At 37.9% G+C, this 16,941-nt stretch overlaps 1 protein-coding gene across 2 annotated transcripts in view; it reads left to right on the top strand.

The window, feature by feature from the left end:
• Positions 1 to 16,941, top strand: part of LOC118761202 — a 29,776-nt gene that overhangs the window by 10,291 nt on the left and 2,544 nt on the right. The window contains exon 2 of one of the 2 annotated variants that reach the window (XM_036498937.1): positions 2,791 to 2,914. In XM_036498937.1, the coding sequence (XP_036354830.1) occupies positions 2,791 to 2,914 (124 nt within the window). The remainder of the gene's footprint in view (positions 1 to 2,790; positions 2,915 to 16,941) is intronic. The other variant, XM_036498938.1, reaches the window with a different exon arrangement.

Consider the following 16,941-nt stretch of genomic DNA (forward strand, 5'->3'; position numbering starts at 1 on the left):
CATATCGGTTGATTTACAGTAAATTTTTTATTTGATATTGTTTTGCTAATTTTTCATCCCTTTTTCATTGGATTTCCTTTTTGTACATTTTTCCTTCTTGGTACAGTTTTTTTGTTTGTATTTTTGTGCCTTTCGCGATGAATCTACGGGTCTGAGGGTAGTTGTAGCAGAAGTATGTTTGCGTTAAATACCCAGAAATTGGTTCATACACATGATTTCTACAAGTGATCACATGACCTGTCACATGATGGTCAAGTTTTTCTGGCTTTATGTGGGCTATCCAACCCTATCACATGACAGACCAGCCTAGTGCAAGAAATTATGTTGGCTTGTTGGAGCCCACCCACATGCTTAAAAAGAGGAATTTTTCCTACTTTTCTCCAGTGAGGTAGGAAGAACAGTTGAGTTCAGATCTCGGTAGAGAGAGGAGACTTATTTTGCAGTTAGCTTTGATGCCATACTTCTGTTCCTGTCTGCCAGCAAAAAGTCATGCTACATATTTCTGTTCCTGTTCTACCCGGCACACATCGCCAAGTTCCAACTTCATGAGAAACAATATGTATATTTTCTTCAGACAGTATCATTCAAGATGTATCAATGTTTTCTGTGCCAATTCATTTAGCAGTTGAATAAAATGTGGCAGTCAATTGCAACTTGTTTTCTTGTATTTCTTTCCACTGTTACACCTGACTCATTGGAACCAAGAAAGTGTAGTTATATCAGAGCCAGAGCTGCACTTAGCAAACTTGCTAAACCCTAAACACTAATTCTAACCCTAAACTGTAATTCCACCCCTAAACCCTAACTCTAACCCTGGTGTATCTCAAACTTTAGTTTTGAATTCTCACTATTGGCCACCTGAACTGAACTACAGTAGTATAACGTACAGTTTGTTTTATTGCAATTTAACATAGTTTTGTCATTTTTCATTAAAAAATTTCTTTGAGGATTTCCTTCTCATATTGCCTGTTCCAGCATTTCACATGACTTTATTCCTTTATCCTAATAATACTAAAACTCTAGAGATGTTTGTGTGTACCCGAAATATCTCAGAAATATTATATTTTATCTTAATCTTTTTTGCATATTTATTTTCATACTTACCTTCAGCAGTGCAGTATAAATTTTTGTGATATTAATGAAAATGATTGAACACAATTTTTGTTTATTTCTTGAAAAAAAAAACATGGCCTACGTGACGTCAACACACACATATAATGAATGTCATGGCTTGTCAGTCAACACAAACACACGTCTGCTATCTGTGACATACACACACACATAGTATGTACATGTAAATGAAATGGATGTATGTGTGTGAAAGAGAGAGAATGAATGAAGGGGTGTGTTGTCATGTAGAGTACATACATCTATACATTTGCATACATCTTTTTTTGTATGTACGTGTGCATGTGTGTTCTTATGTATGTGTAAGTGGCACTCTGTTTCTCTCTCACGCGCGCGCGCGCTTCCATTTCATATATACGATCGTGTCTCTTTCACTTTCTTCTCTCTTTCACTTTAAAACAAAAGTAAATAAAAAAATTATGGAAATTAATTAACAAAACCAGCTGGTCCGGATGACAGTTCTGAGAGTTAGAGCAAAAGATTGCTTCAAGGGAATACCATTACAAAAAATTTTTTGAGTGCATTTAATGAATCTCAGTCCCAAAGACTTGGCTGTTGTTTCTAGCACGCTCTGCTACCACGTAACAGCTATTTGCGATAACGGACTCGAAATACCTGTTACATGGTAGCAGGGCGTGCAAGAAATAGCAGCCAAATCTTTCCTTTGTTGGGGAAAAGAGCAGTTTACGCATGATTTTGATGTCACATTCGTTGAAAGCATGCGAAATAACCAGGAGAAGAAGAAAAAAATATGAAACAAAACTCCGTTGTTGGGAAACTTCTAGAACAAGTGAATAACAATAGCAGATCCAGCGTAAACAATTACATCAATACACCAGATTTGAAATTTTTCGCTTAATTTTAAAATTTCAAAAAGTGAAAGACAAACAGAAAAGATCTTAGACTTTGAATAAAGTTGCATAATCTAAAATACTGGATATAAATATAATTGCTAGTTCTCTATGCAGCAGAAACAAATGTCGGTGATATTAAACCAATTACGCTGTTATAATTAACTGTAAAAAAAAATGTAGATGTACCAATCTCCGTATTCATTGTAATTGCATGTGAGAGAGAGAGAGGGGTGGAGAGAGACTGGCGCAGAAAATAACGATGTTCAACAAAATGAAGATTTAAACTTTTTTTTAACTTGGCCTACATCATAGTATAGAAAGAATTATATGGATGGAAAAATGATCTGACTTATCATGAGTAAAGTGTGACATAAAATTTCATCAATAATTGGGTGGGGTGGGGTTTCTGGTATTTTTCAGGTACGGGATCAGAGCCAAAGGGACTTCTGAATTACTCTTTGAGTCTGAATGTTTGGTTGTGAGCGCATGTACGTATGCATATAAAAATTTTTCCACAATTTCTTAGACTGAAGCGGAAACAATATTCAAATAATAAAAATCGTACGTAAAAGTACTTCTGTTTAGAAATTATATAAACTGATTTTCATCATTAATTAGATAACATGTTCTGAAGTATGCCATTCTTAATCCAGATACAAGGAAAATATCTTTAAACTACAATATCTACCTCCTCATGATGCAACTGTCACACACGTTGGACCTCTTGGCAAAGAAACGTAGTGTATGTTAGTTTGTCTCCAAGATTTGCACAGTACTTTCGATTTGTCGCCGATTTCAATATTTTCAGTTTTTTCTTCTTACAATTTACGTTTTTGATCCATCACAGAGACATTCTGGGGGATTTCTGTACCAAACGCCACAAATTTGCAAACCGAACAACCAGGACTGCCCCGGCCAAACAGAGATGTGCGGTAAGCTTATATTATCATACATACATACATAGATACATACACTCGTATTTGTGTGTGTGTGTGTGTGTGTGTGTAATGCAATGCTAAATAAAGTTTTTGGTATATGTATATATAAGGTTAGATGAGTTTATGAGATATACCGGCATAATTTCGCCTGCCGATATACTTACATAAATATGATATGCAGAATGAGAATAAAATAGAAGAGAATTTAAAGCGGTTAATATATTGTCAATAGAGTAATTTAAAAATTACATGTCATAATACAGGGTTAATATATTGTCAATAGAGTTGTTTAAAAATTACCTGGACTATTATATCACTGATACTTTTGTGTGTGGATGTCATTCTTTTCTAAATAAACGTTTAGTTCTTGTGAGACACAAGCAAGCAATTTCATAACATTCCAACATGTAAATTAACACCGCCAGGCGTGTTTGATTAACTAGCATGTTACCTAGCAACTGATATGGCTACCAAATATGTGACGTAGAATACCATTTTACTTGTTTTGCTTATATTTTCCTCCTCCTCCTCTTCTCGCCACTTTTGTTCTTAATTAGTCCCTTGTTAACTTTAATCAAACGTATCCAAGATGTTTCTGTCGTAACAATCCGATCTTTTATTTAGATAATGTATCTAGAACTATATTATTGCCCTTGTTTAATTGGCGAAAAAATTACCATCCCCAAGTATAACAACGAATTTAAATTTACTTACATGTGGACAAAACAGAGAATTCGACTGAAAAATTAAAAGAAAAAAGAGAAGAAAAACAAAACAATTCACCACCGGGAAACCTCTCTAATAACTATTGAGACATGCCAGCAAGCTTGCAGCGTTGCTGCGGGTGATGGCGAGGCTGATGTGCTGGAACAGCCAAACGCCCTCACAAGCCTCACCAATTACCTCTAATCAACATATCAAACCTATGCATACGTAAGCTCCCACTCTGAGGGCTATGGAGACACGAAGTTCGTTCAATCTGAGCAGACCACCAACATTAGCCACAGTCACCTGAGTATTTGGCGCTAGCAGACAGTAAGTGGCACCTTAAAAAATGGTCTGACTGGATTAAGAGGGAGTCGAAGGTGAAGACAATGCTAAGTTATTTGAAAGTGATTAAGCAGTTTTTTCAGGGTTGTTTAACTCTGACTGAATGCCTTGCCCATATCTTTTGTATATACAGGAAGAGTACATTGTCCTATATGCCCTTTCGTTGAGGGAAATTTGACTGCTATTCCTAGCTAGTCAATTGCCTACATGAAAGACTCTCTCATTGGTTTGAGATCTGTGAAATTGAAGAAACAGGACTGTTAATAATGTCTAGACTTCTGGGTGTACATTAGAGCAATGTTTTTTATCAGAGCAGGGAGCTGTAACATTTAAGGAGGAATGGAGAAATTGCTATGTTAAATTAAAATGGTTTTAACCTTTAAACTTATTCATTACTATGCACAAAACAGTATTATATTGGTTGCAAACTCGTTTTATTTTCTCATTAATAAAGAAGCAAAGGTAGGAAAATTTTGCTAATATTTGATGGGGACAGCTAGTATTTATTATTTTGAGAATCATTGAATCAGAGGTTTGCTATATGTGCAGTTGGTGAAAATATGTCCCCACTCTCTCAGTATGTAACAGTCATCATCTGTCGCAAATGCTTGGAGAAAAAGGACAGTGGCTATCAGGCTCATTGACCAGCTGTTTTAAATACCTCCCATTTCAACAACCAATGCATCTGTTAATAATCATAGTGGTGCGTATACATGATGATGTACTTGAAGTGTAGTTTCATCCAACTTCTCTTACAAGTCCTGAAAGAGGAGAACAAACTTCTGTTGAAGGTGTTTGGCTAAGTTTTATCTTCATTTTTAAACATGGCGGTGAGCGGTTTTGAAACTTCAATGTAGTTAGGGTTAAATTGGCAGTAGAAATTGATGAAACCGAAAAATTCTCTCCAGTAGTTCCTGAAAGTCTTCATTTTCCTCAAGACCCAATTAAATTAATGCGAGACTTGTTATAAAGTGTCAGAGCAAAATGTTGGACTTCAATTTAGCAATGAAACGACAAAAGTCATGATTATTGGTGAGACACAGCAGCAACAAATTTGGTAGGTGGAGCTGATTCTGAAGGTCATTGATTTGTTTACGTATCATTGCTAAAGCTGCACAGTTGAAGAGTGATGTGGAGAAGAAGTTCGACAAAGTCGTGGCTGTCTTCCAATATTTGAAAATGTGTTGCAAATGGGTTTGTAGGAGTTAGGAAAGCTATTTTTTGTTGTCTCGTCATAGCATAGTTGTGTGGTGGCATACTTCAACTTCATTTCTCCATTTGTGTACTTGCCTTTTCTTGCATTTGTTATATCATTTTTCTTGATGCATTCATGTTTTTTCCCTTGTTTGAACATTTCACTTTGTATTTTTCTCCTTCCTTTTTCTTGCTGCATTACTGTTGTTCATATCGACTTGTAGTCTGAGCAAGGGTACTGCTGGAGTCAAGAAAGATATTTTTTTGTTGTCATAACACAGCACAGTTGTGCTATGGCATACTTCAACCAATTAGAGCTGGGCACGTATTAATACTAGAAGCAGTTATCCGCCCCATAGGCAAGCACGCGTTTTTTTAACAGCCATTGGAAGAACACAAGACAAACCACATCAGTTCTCCAAAGATGGGACCTGCCTTTTTGTTTTTCTCACCAACTTAGCACTGAAAACTTCTGACCACATCATGGATATCCTATTACATTTTTGTCAACTTTGCCTTGCAAGCATCCATTTAGTTAGTCTATATCAACACAACTCTACCTATGAGTGGTTTATTTCCGTCTAAGCTAGCTTCGTCTCTGCTAGCTTTTAAAAGCTTACAACCAAATAGCTTCAATCATAAGTTTTAACGCTCTCCTCTGAGTCCTACACATGCACCCGCTTCGCTCATCATTTTTCAGTTCCCATTACTATTTTAATAAAATTACAATGTTTTGTTTAAAAACTGCCATCTGATATTCTATTACACATGTTTCTCAATTGCACATTTACTGGAATTTTCCATGAACACTTTCATACTTTAAATCACTGACTCTCACTATGTTGGTTACATTCTACACAGCTTGCTTGTTACACTGGTGACTCACCACAGGTTTATAGGTACAGCCACATGTGAATGATAGAACAACACTTTGCAAGCATTTAATAGTAACTTTTATTTCACCACACAAGTAATTTTCATGTTGGTTATGAATTAAAAGTTTACACAAGTCAACACAATTGAAAAAAGTAATTCTGTACCATTCAAAAGCCCTGTACTTAAGCTTGCCAAGACAAGAGAAAAAAATACACATTAGATTCATATCAGCCAACTATAACAACATATCCAGGTTGAGTAAGAACTGTAGAAACTACTATTATAAACAGAAAAATAGTGTGTGATACCAAGTGTTTTTCTTTTCTTTTTGTTTTTTTCATTTTGAGGAACAGATGATAGTCAGATGGGGCCAAATCATGAGAAAAGGGAGTGTGATCAACCAGTTCAAAGCCACAGTCACGAACAGCATCCATTGAAACCAAGGACGTGTGTGCTGAGTATTGTCCTAATGAATTAAGACTCACTTCATCAATTTTCTTGGGCATTTGGTCTAACCCTTTTAAAGATAGTCAATAAACACAATGCCTTTTGTATCCCCAAAAACTGAGGCCATCACCTTCCCTACAGATGAAATGACCATAGCCTTCTTTGAAGCAAGTGGGGAGGGGTGTTTTCATTGCATGGATTGCCTCTCTGTCTCTGGCTCAAAGTGATGAACCCAACACTGATCCTGACTTAGGAAACATTCAAGGAAACCAGCTAGACTTGCTTCAAACGATGTCAGATTTTTGCTGCGATGCATTCTATCAGGTGCGCTTTTAATCAAGTGTCAGAGACTTGGACCCACCAAGCAGAAACCTTTGTCATGCCAAATTCATTGTGCAGGTTATTCTCAACTTTCTCATGGGATATATAAGCTATTTGATTTATAGTCAATCACCTGTCATCCATCACCATGTGGTAAACACAATCAATGTTTTCCTCGGTGCTGGCAGTTGCAGGACATCCAGGCCTTGGATCCCTTCCCCTCATAATTTCAGCTGCCCACTTTTGCATTGTTGATAAAACTGAAGTGTCATCTCATACTGTAGCAACTATGTCAGCATACCTTTATCTGCAGGTACTTGTTAATGCCAGAGTGCCAAATTTTGTCCATTTTCAAGAGAAATTGCTACAAATTACTTTTGTAATTTTCTTTGACAGATAGTTGGATGTCAGGTTAGCTGGAAAGAAACAATACAATTATTAAGAAGAGTTGAAATTAATGCCTGAAAGTTCGCACAGCTCTAGCCTCTCTCCTTTATAGTCAGCCTATGAACTTTTCAGCCCACCCTCGTATATCATGACTTAAAACTGCACAATCTGATGATGCAATTTTCTGTCTTACTACAGTAGTTCCGACTATTAAAAGATATACATATGAACAAAAAAATGGCCCAGAAATACAAAGTACAAACTGTAAAAGAATTATCCTTAATAAGTATGGTTTCAGACCATCTAGAAAAACGGTCTATGCATACCAAAAGATACATTTTATCTTGGACTTGCAGTGAAGGACCAAGTAACAAAAATGCTTAAAGGCATTTTAAAATTGCGCTGAACTTGAGCTTTTTGACAAGATATACAATGGTGCACCAAATTACAAATGTCCTTCTGCATACTAGGCCAAACAAAACGAGTTGAAATTAATTTTACTGATACTAAAATGCCTGAATGAGATAATCAATCAATTTTTGGCAGAACAAAAAAAATCTTTTTTCGTGCCTGTTGATCATGGTGGTTTGAACGACTGAGAATCCTTAGATTTGGTTTTGAATCTAAGCTTGGAGAAGGAAGTGTTAATTTTTACAAGTGCATATGTCAATGGCTTATGATCTGAAAAATTGTAAAATGTTGCCCTACTAAAAAATGTTGAAAAAGTTTCAGAACTAAATAAGCAGCTTTTCCTTTTGAACAGCATCGGATAATAAATATACTTTATAACACGTATGTACATAATATATGAATAATGCAAAACCACATTAAAATACAAATCCTGGATCTTTTCGGTTTGAACGGCAGTTTTTAACATAAATTTCTAGGTAACTAAATAATTTTAAACTTCGTATACTGGTAGAATGTGTTTATAAAACATCATTTTCTCTTGGCTTTATTGAGAAAATTCTATAGATTGTAACATATTTGGTCTTTAATTTCTTGCATTTCAGCAATTTTAACCAATCACTAGCGTCCATTTAGGTAAATAACATTCTGTGCATAATGAATATGTCCCTCCTTTAAGAAACAGATTGGGTTTATTTACATTTGTGAAGAAAAAAGATACCCGTCTCCCACCCCTAACCCTAACTAACCCTAACTCACCCTAACTCTAACCCTAAATCTAAAATAGATTGAAATGCAATAGATCGATACTAGGTTATAATTATGGGTGACAATTTCATACAACACCGCTATAAAAAACTTAGCGGTGTCGTATGAAATTGTCACCCATAATTATAACCCTGGTATCGATCTACTGCATTTCAATCTATTTTAGATTTAGGGTGAGTTAGAGTTAGTTAGGGTTAGGGTTAGGGGTGAGAGAAGGGTATCTTTTTTCTTCACAAATGTAAATAAACCCAATCTATTTCTTAAAGGAGGGACATATTCATTATGCACAGAATATTATTTACATCAATGGAGGTAATTGATTGGTTAAAATTGCCAAAATGCAAGAAATTTTAGACAAAATATGTTACAACCTAGAGAATTTTCTCGAATAAAGCCAAGAGAAAATGATGTTTTATAAACACATTCTACCAGTATACGAAGTTTAAAATTTTTTTGTTACCTAGAAATTATGTTACAAACTGCCGTTCAAAAGGAAAAGATCCACTAAGAGTTCTTTTACAAAGCTGCTGTATCTATCGTTTCTGCTGGTTTTAAATGTTTGGAAGGTGAAAAAAAAAAAAAGAAAATGGTGTAGGAGATCGCTTTCCTCTGCTCAGCTGAGATTCAAAACCAAATCCACACACCAGTTGCTTTTCAGACAAATGTTTGATCCTTTGTGTCTTATGTCTATGCTGGAAGATATGTGGTCGTGGAACTGTCAATCCTTTGTTTTAGGTTTGACCTACTTCCTGGCTAAACCTTATATAACCAAATGAGGTCTTCGCTTCTTTCTCTTTGGTTTTCAGCCAGCTAGCGAGAGTATCTTTTGGCTGAATGGGAAAGGTCAATGCAATTCTTACCTTTCTTCCTCTCAGACAGCAGACTGTTAACTTGGCTTCCATATCCTGCTTCTGACACTCACTAAGAGCTTGCAAACAGCACACATTGTTGTCATTGTCACTTACTTCAATTACTGCTTTGTTTGTGTCACAGACCACTGCTGGCAAATAATGTCTGTGAATATAATTCTTTTCTCTTCGATGTTATTATAGTTTCATCCTACTTTTGACCATCTACATATAGCTACCCTGATGCAGAACAAGAAATGCTATTTCTACATCAAATAACTTCTCATTTGTACACTACAAGTGATGACTCCAGCGTAAATATGTTACAGTGGTTGCCAAGCATTTTGAACAAATCAATGCAATTCCACTCTGATTCCAATGCCAGATGCATCTACCATCAATGATAATGGCGCATTTGGGATCAGGTAGGCTAAAAGTGAAGCTTTAGTTAACTTGTCTTTAATATCCTCGAAAAATTGCAGTTCAGCCAAATTTAATGATATTTCATTAATTTTTTAAACAACGTAATAATTCATTTAGAGGGAAAATTGTTTCAGTACAGGGTGGAATAAATTTTCTGTAGAAGTTAATAAGGCCAAGAAATTCTCATAACTTCCTTAACGAAGCAGGAACTGGAATATCAAGAATAACATCAACTTTTTCTTTTAAAGGACTAATTCCATTTTTATTAATGACATGTCCCAAAAATGTGATGGAAGAAACACCAAACAGACATTTATTGGGATTAACTATTACACCAAATCGAGTAAAAAGTTATTCCAAATAAAGAAAATATTACTCCTCTGTAGTGCTAGTAATTAATAAGTCGTCAATGTAGGAAAAAACAAAATCTAAAAAGTGAATGACTTCATCAATAAACCTTTGGAAGATATTAGCAGCATTAATTGAGAAGATTGCTTATCGGCTAAGAAATTTGAAAAGTCCAAAAGCTGTTGTAGCTGTTTTAGGAATGTCAGCTGATTTAATTGGAATTTGGTTGTAGGTATGTACTAAATAAAACTTCGAAAAGACTGTGCTGTAAAAAAGCTGAAAAGTCATGAATATGTGGAATAGGTGACGTCAATGGTTAAGGGACTAACCAGAAGAGAAAGCATGAAAGGGGAGAGAGGTGAACATCAGCCTACTTTTACCTGCCGGAGGCGTCGTGAACAGATGTCAGGGAATTTGCACTCAGGTTGGTTAGGTAGCAGCTGCTTACACTGGGTGACAGGGGTAGTGTAGGATCGCTGGAGAGATTACTACTAGGCAGGCCTCAACAAGAGGCAGGTGAGACTCTTTTCATTTCCCACACATGACAACTTATTTCAGCAATCGTATACAGATATCGTTGTCCTCTAATATATGATGGCAGTGAAGATAAAGATCAGCAATGATGTCATCATCCCTTTCTATGGTGAAGGAGACGTAGTAGCTTGGATTTGAAAGGTCAAAGTTGTGGCCAGGTCACAAGGCATTGAAGATGTAGCAAGCCTCATGGTGCTGTATTTGGAGGGGAGCACACTGGCACTGTACCTCGAAATGAATGAAGAACAACTGAGCATGGCAAAGATTGAGCAGCACTTGAGAGAGGCTTATACAGAGAGAGAGTACACTGCTTTTGCTAAGCTGGGAACCTCATTTTCTTCCTCTTCCTCATCTCCACAATCATCATCTGATGAAGCGACAATCCTACAAACATCTAAGACATGACACGGCATTCCATCCACAGAGATGTTGTTTTTGGAATTGACAGCCATCACTATTCTGTTCCACTGGCTTGACCCAGACTTCATCACCCCACTCCACAGGGCATCTCGATGGTTTACTCGGATGCTGCCATTCATATTTGAATATCGCTCTATGTGGCATGGACTCTTCAGCCTGACCTGATCAGGACGACATGTACCAGAATACTGCTTCCAACAGCAAGACATGTCCCCTCTCTGCCATGACCTTAATTGTTCAATGATGTCTCTTCACAATCCCATCTCCTTCAGTGCTTCTGAACGAAATGCTGTGCTGTTGTCCATCAGCAATTGTCCACAGGACCCCTCTATAAGAATACATACAATTTTGCCTGCTGGAGGCACTGCAGACGAGATGGCACATATTCTAAATGAGGTATTCTTAGAGTGGGGCCCTGTGGACAAATTGTTGATGGACAACAACAGAGCGTTTTGTTTGGAGGTGCTGAAGGAGATGCTTGACAGGTGGAAAGTGTACCACTTTTTCAGAGCAGCATACAAGCCAAGTGAAATGGAATTGTGGAGAGACATCACTGAACAATGAAGACCATGGTGGAGAGGGGACATGTCTCACCACTGAAAGCAGTATTCTGGTACAACATGTCACCCCAATCAGGTCAGGCCAAAGACTCCATGCCACATAGAGCAATATTCAAATATGAATGGCAGCATCCGAGTAAACCATCGAGATGCCCTGTAGAAAAGAAAGGGCCTGTCTTCATGGAGGTGGGTGATGAAGTCTGGGCCAAGCCACCAAAGGCATGCTGCACAACTCAGTGGAACAGTAACAGCTGTCAATTCCAAAAGCATTTCTGTGGATGGAATGCCATATCATGTCTTAGATGTTCGTAAGGTTGTTGCTTCGTTGTATGATGATTGTGGAGAAGAGGAAGAGAATGAGGTTCCCAGTTTAAGAAGATCTCAACATGCAAGGCGCTCACCCAGGTAGGTGGTAGATTTCGACATGGAGTGAAGTGAGGAGGCGATCTTTGAGATCAAGTGGCATGTGGGGATGAGCCAGAAGAAGAGGGTCATGACATCAAGGGGCTGACCGGAAGAGGAAGTGGGGGAGAGAGGCGAGTGTTGGCCTCTTTTTGCCCACCGCAGGCATCATGAATTGACATCAGTGAATTCATTCCCAAGTTGGTCAGATAGTAGCTGCTTATACTAGGTGACAGGGGTAGGGCAGGATCGCTGGAGAGATTACTGCTAGACAGGCATCGATGAGAGAGGAAGGTAGGTGAACCTCTTTTCATTTTCTTCACACAACAATAGGATACTTATCTGGAACTGTTAAGGCATTTAAACACCTGTAATCTCTGCAAGAACACCAATATCCTTCAGACATTTTCAGGACTAAATGTAGCAGAGAAGACTAGTTACTGCTAGAAGGTTGAATGACCAAATTCTTCCTTCGCAATTTTAAGCTTGTCTATGATGAGACGTCTTGGTCAAGATGAGACAGGAGATCCCTTTGTAATAAGATACTGAATAACAGAGTGCCCTAGACTCTTGTTATTAAAAAAATAGTATGAGTGATACTCAGAAATTTCTGAAGAACCTCATGGAAACAGTTGAACACTGATGGAACAAAGAAAAGCGAACTGACAGTTGGCTTTGAATACACACCCTATGGTGATTTCTCGGTTTCTGAATCAATCACCTGTACTTCAAATCAACAAGACCAAAATGATGCAAGAAGTCGGCACCAAGGATAGGATACTGTAGGTTGGCAATGACAAATATCCATTTGAACTGTTGCTTTAAATTGAGGTCCAGATTTAAAGAAAGTAGGAAAAGGAGGATGATTTACAACTTGCAGGATGATGGATGGTGGCTTACATGAATCAGGTTATATGCGACAAGCTGCTCCAGTGTCAACTAATAAACATTACCTGAATAAGGTGTAGACAAAAAAGACATGACAAACTGATAATCCATTCAGAGATCTAGTCACATTTCATCTCTGGCGATGGTGTTTTCCCAGTGTTGAACAGCTGACTTTGTGTTCATCCATTCTGAAACGAATGTGATACCAACAGAAAGTTCAAGAAATTTCTACAAGGGCTGAAAAATCGCTTTCTTGAAATTCTCCTGCCATGGGAATTTAAATGCAGGTAGAACCGTGGAAACTCTTACTGCTTCATCTTGTCTTGCAGTTTCTCATCAGTTGACTTACAGAACAAAGAAGATAAATTTCAGTATTACTGATATTTGGAGAAGAAATATCCATAATATTGTCTGCTAATTCCTCTGATTGGTTAATAAAACTCTACTCCCTTGTGGTCATTATACCAGCTTGCATATTAGGTGGAAAGTAGGAAAAGAAAAGTTGCTGTAACATAGATTCAAGTGGATTGTCTTCAACCAAATCATACATTCTTCTCACTAGTTGAGAAGATCGTTTATCACCTAGAGTTTCCATATGGATGAGTTGATGAAGTCTCTTCTGCTTGGACATAGAAGCATGTTTCAAAATTTCTGCCTTTATTCTTTGATACAACAGGTGGTCCAAATGACTAGTGATCAAGTCCTTAATTTCACTACTCAAATCAAGTGGCAAAACACTGACTAGTAAATAGAACTGACATGTATCAGAAGATATTTTGTTAGCTGCAAAGTTGGGTTCAAGTTGCAGAAACCAAATCGAAGGGTCCTCTGTCCAAGATGGCGATGTGAATGATAATGCTGTTTTCTGAGGAAATTGAAGGAACAAAAGAAGATGCCATAATAGGGTCAATAAGAAATGAAAAAATATAGAAAGACAAAACTACTGAGCTGGAAAAAAAATTCTTGATGCAGTCACCCAGATTTAACTACTATTTCGAGGGAAAATGAAAATAGCCAATAGTAGTTTCCACTAGTGTTTGATACGATGGTGGAAATGAGGTGGTAAGGAAAATATGTTGTAGGCTTCTCGTGCTCTAATTTGATTTGGTTGGTCTGTTAGGTTTTAAATACCTTCAGTTAGCCTTTCCTGAATGAAAAAGCAGCCAAAATTATTTGTTAAGAAGGTCAGCAGGATTGTGTTTAGACATTGTTTCTGGAAAGTAGAAGGGATTCACAATTCAATTCAATAATTAGTCATGATAGCTGGATATTAGCTTTGTCATTACTAGTGTCACTAATTTATTTGTAGGTAAGGTTGCATGTGAAAACAACAATACTTTGAAAACATTTAATAGTAACTTTTATTTCACCACACAAGTAGTTTTCAGGTTAGTCAGTCATGAATTAGAAAGTCTCCATAAATCAGCACAATTAAAAGAATAATTTTGTAGCATTCATAAATACTTGATTACAAAAGCTTTGTACTTAAGCTTGCCAAGACGGGAGACAAATATACACACTAGATTCATATTGGCCAACTATAAGGACATATCCAGAGCCATAGAAACTTCTATTATAAACAGCAAAAGAGTGTGTGACTGGGCCATGAGTTGTCACACACTGAAGATTGGCACTAAAAACATTCCTTTTTATAACCTGGAGCCTGGTGCAGCCCCTGGCTCCCAGACCCCGGTCGAACCGTCCAGCCCGTGCTAGCGCGGAAAACGGACGTTAAACGATGATGATGATGATGATGATGAACCCTAGTACTGAAACGTTCCAGAAGACTCTAGAATGATCTATCTCGTGAAGTCTGGCTGCTGATTGGTCCTTAACTCAGCCTCTCAAGTGAAAAAGGTTGTACTACATCATAATCTGATGACTCAGTTTCAAATCTTGCTACACCTGTATTTCCTATTTCCTCTATCAACAAGGAACTAACTATGCCTATCTACAGAATCAACATGCTGACAGTGACTTAGATCCATAAGATGAGGGAAAAGATCAGCAGAATCTATAGAACTACAGATATACTCCACAGACATTGCCTTGGGATCATACTAAAAAGTTCTAGGAACAAATGCATCACAAATGAAAAATTCCTAAAATACTACCAGTGTGAGACAGTAGAAGCTCAATAATGTAGTATGCATACCCATGAAGAATGGAAGTCAGAGATGGAGCATAGATGTTTGATACAATGGTGGAAATGGGGTGGTAAGGAAAATATGTTGTAGGCTAGTTGAGGAAGATGGAGAACATTGCAAACATGGATGTGATCGGGGAAACCTTGATTTAAAGCAGAGAGAAGCAGGTGTTGAAAATGCTCAATTTTTCTACTTTGCACACCATCATTTCAAAAATGATATACAAAAGTTGTAGAGAAAGAAACAAGCTACAAAAAACATAAAATATTACAATAAAAATATTTTCATGTTTATTCACTGGAAAGAAACAAATGAATTTATCTGACAACCTAATAGGTCATGGTGCTGAACAGCTTGTTTGAAGTTTATTTGACGTTTTAAAGGAAAATGACATCAATATAAAAGGATGCCATAGCAAAAATTATGACAGTGCCAGTGTAGCGATGATTTGAAACCTAACTGCTAGATAATCAGTCAGACTTCATGAGTGGACCACCATAGTTTTACATGATTGGTCTATTAACTACCAATCAGTTTGAAGTGATGGCATGGACAGGTTTTCTCAAACATTCTGGAATTCTACTTCTGGTCCCCCTATAAAATCCATCTGGCACGTATTTTTACCAACCAGATAACACAGAAAGGCAGATGACACAGATAGATGACAGGAACTAAGACGGATGGCACAGATAGATTACAGGAACTAAGACGGATGGCACAGATAGATGACAGGAACTAAGACGGATGGCACAGATAGATTACAGGAACTAAGACGGATGGCACAGATAGATGACAGGAACTAAGACGGATGGCACAGATAGATGACAGGAACTAAGACGGATGGCACAGATAGATGACAGGAACTAAGACGGATGGCACAGATAGATGACAGGAACTAAGACGGATGGCACAGATAGATGACAGGAACTAAGACGGATGGCACAGATAGATGACAGGAACTAAGACGGATGGCACAGATAGATGACAGGAACTAAGACGGATGGCACAGATAGATGACAGGAACTAAGACGGATGGCACAGATAGATGACAGGAACTAAGACGGATGGCACAGATAGATGACAGGAACTAAGACGGATGGCACAGATAGATGACAGGAACTAAGACGGATGGCACAGATAGATGACAGGAACTAAGACGGATGGCACAGATAGATGACAGGAACTAAGACGGATGGCACAGATAGATGACAGGAACTAAGACGGATGGCACAGATAGATGACAGGAACTAAGACAGATGGCACAGATAGATGACAGGAACTAAGACGGATGGCACAGATAGATGACAGGAACTAAGACGGATGGCACAGATAGATGACAGGAACTAAGACAGATGGCACAGATAGATGACAGGAACTAAGACGGATGGCACAGATAGATGACAGGAACTAAGACGGATGGCACAGATAGATGACAGGAACTAAGACGGATGGCACAGATAGATGACAGGAACTAAGACAGATGGCACAGATAGATGACAGGAACTAAGACGATGGCACAGATAGATGACAGGAACTAAGACCGATGGCACAGATAGATGACAGGAACTAAGACGGATGGCACAGATAGATGACAGGAACTAAGACGGATGGCACAGATAGATGACAGGAACTAAGACGATGGCACAGATAGATGACAGGACTAAGACGGATGGCACAGATAGATGACAGGAACTAAGACAGATGGCACAGATGGATGACAGGAACTAAGACGGATGGCACAGATAGATGACAGGAACTAAGACAGATGGCATAGATAGATGACAGGAACTAAGACGGATGGCACAGATGGATGACAGGAACTAAGACAGATGGCACAGATAGATGACAGGAACTAAGACAGATGGCACAGATGGATGACAGGAACTAAGACAGATGGCACAGATAGATGACAGGAACTAAGACAGATGGCACAGATAGATGACAGGAACTAAGACGGATGGCACAGATAGATGACAGGAACTAAGACGGATGGCACAGAT

This window comes from Octopus sinensis, unplaced genomic scaffold, assembly GCF_006345805.1.
Source record: "Octopus sinensis unplaced genomic scaffold, ASM634580v1 Contig10558_ERROPOS1192469+, whole genome shotgun sequence".
Taxonomy (NCBI): domain Eukaryota; kingdom Metazoa; phylum Mollusca; class Cephalopoda; order Octopoda; family Octopodidae; genus Octopus; species Octopus sinensis.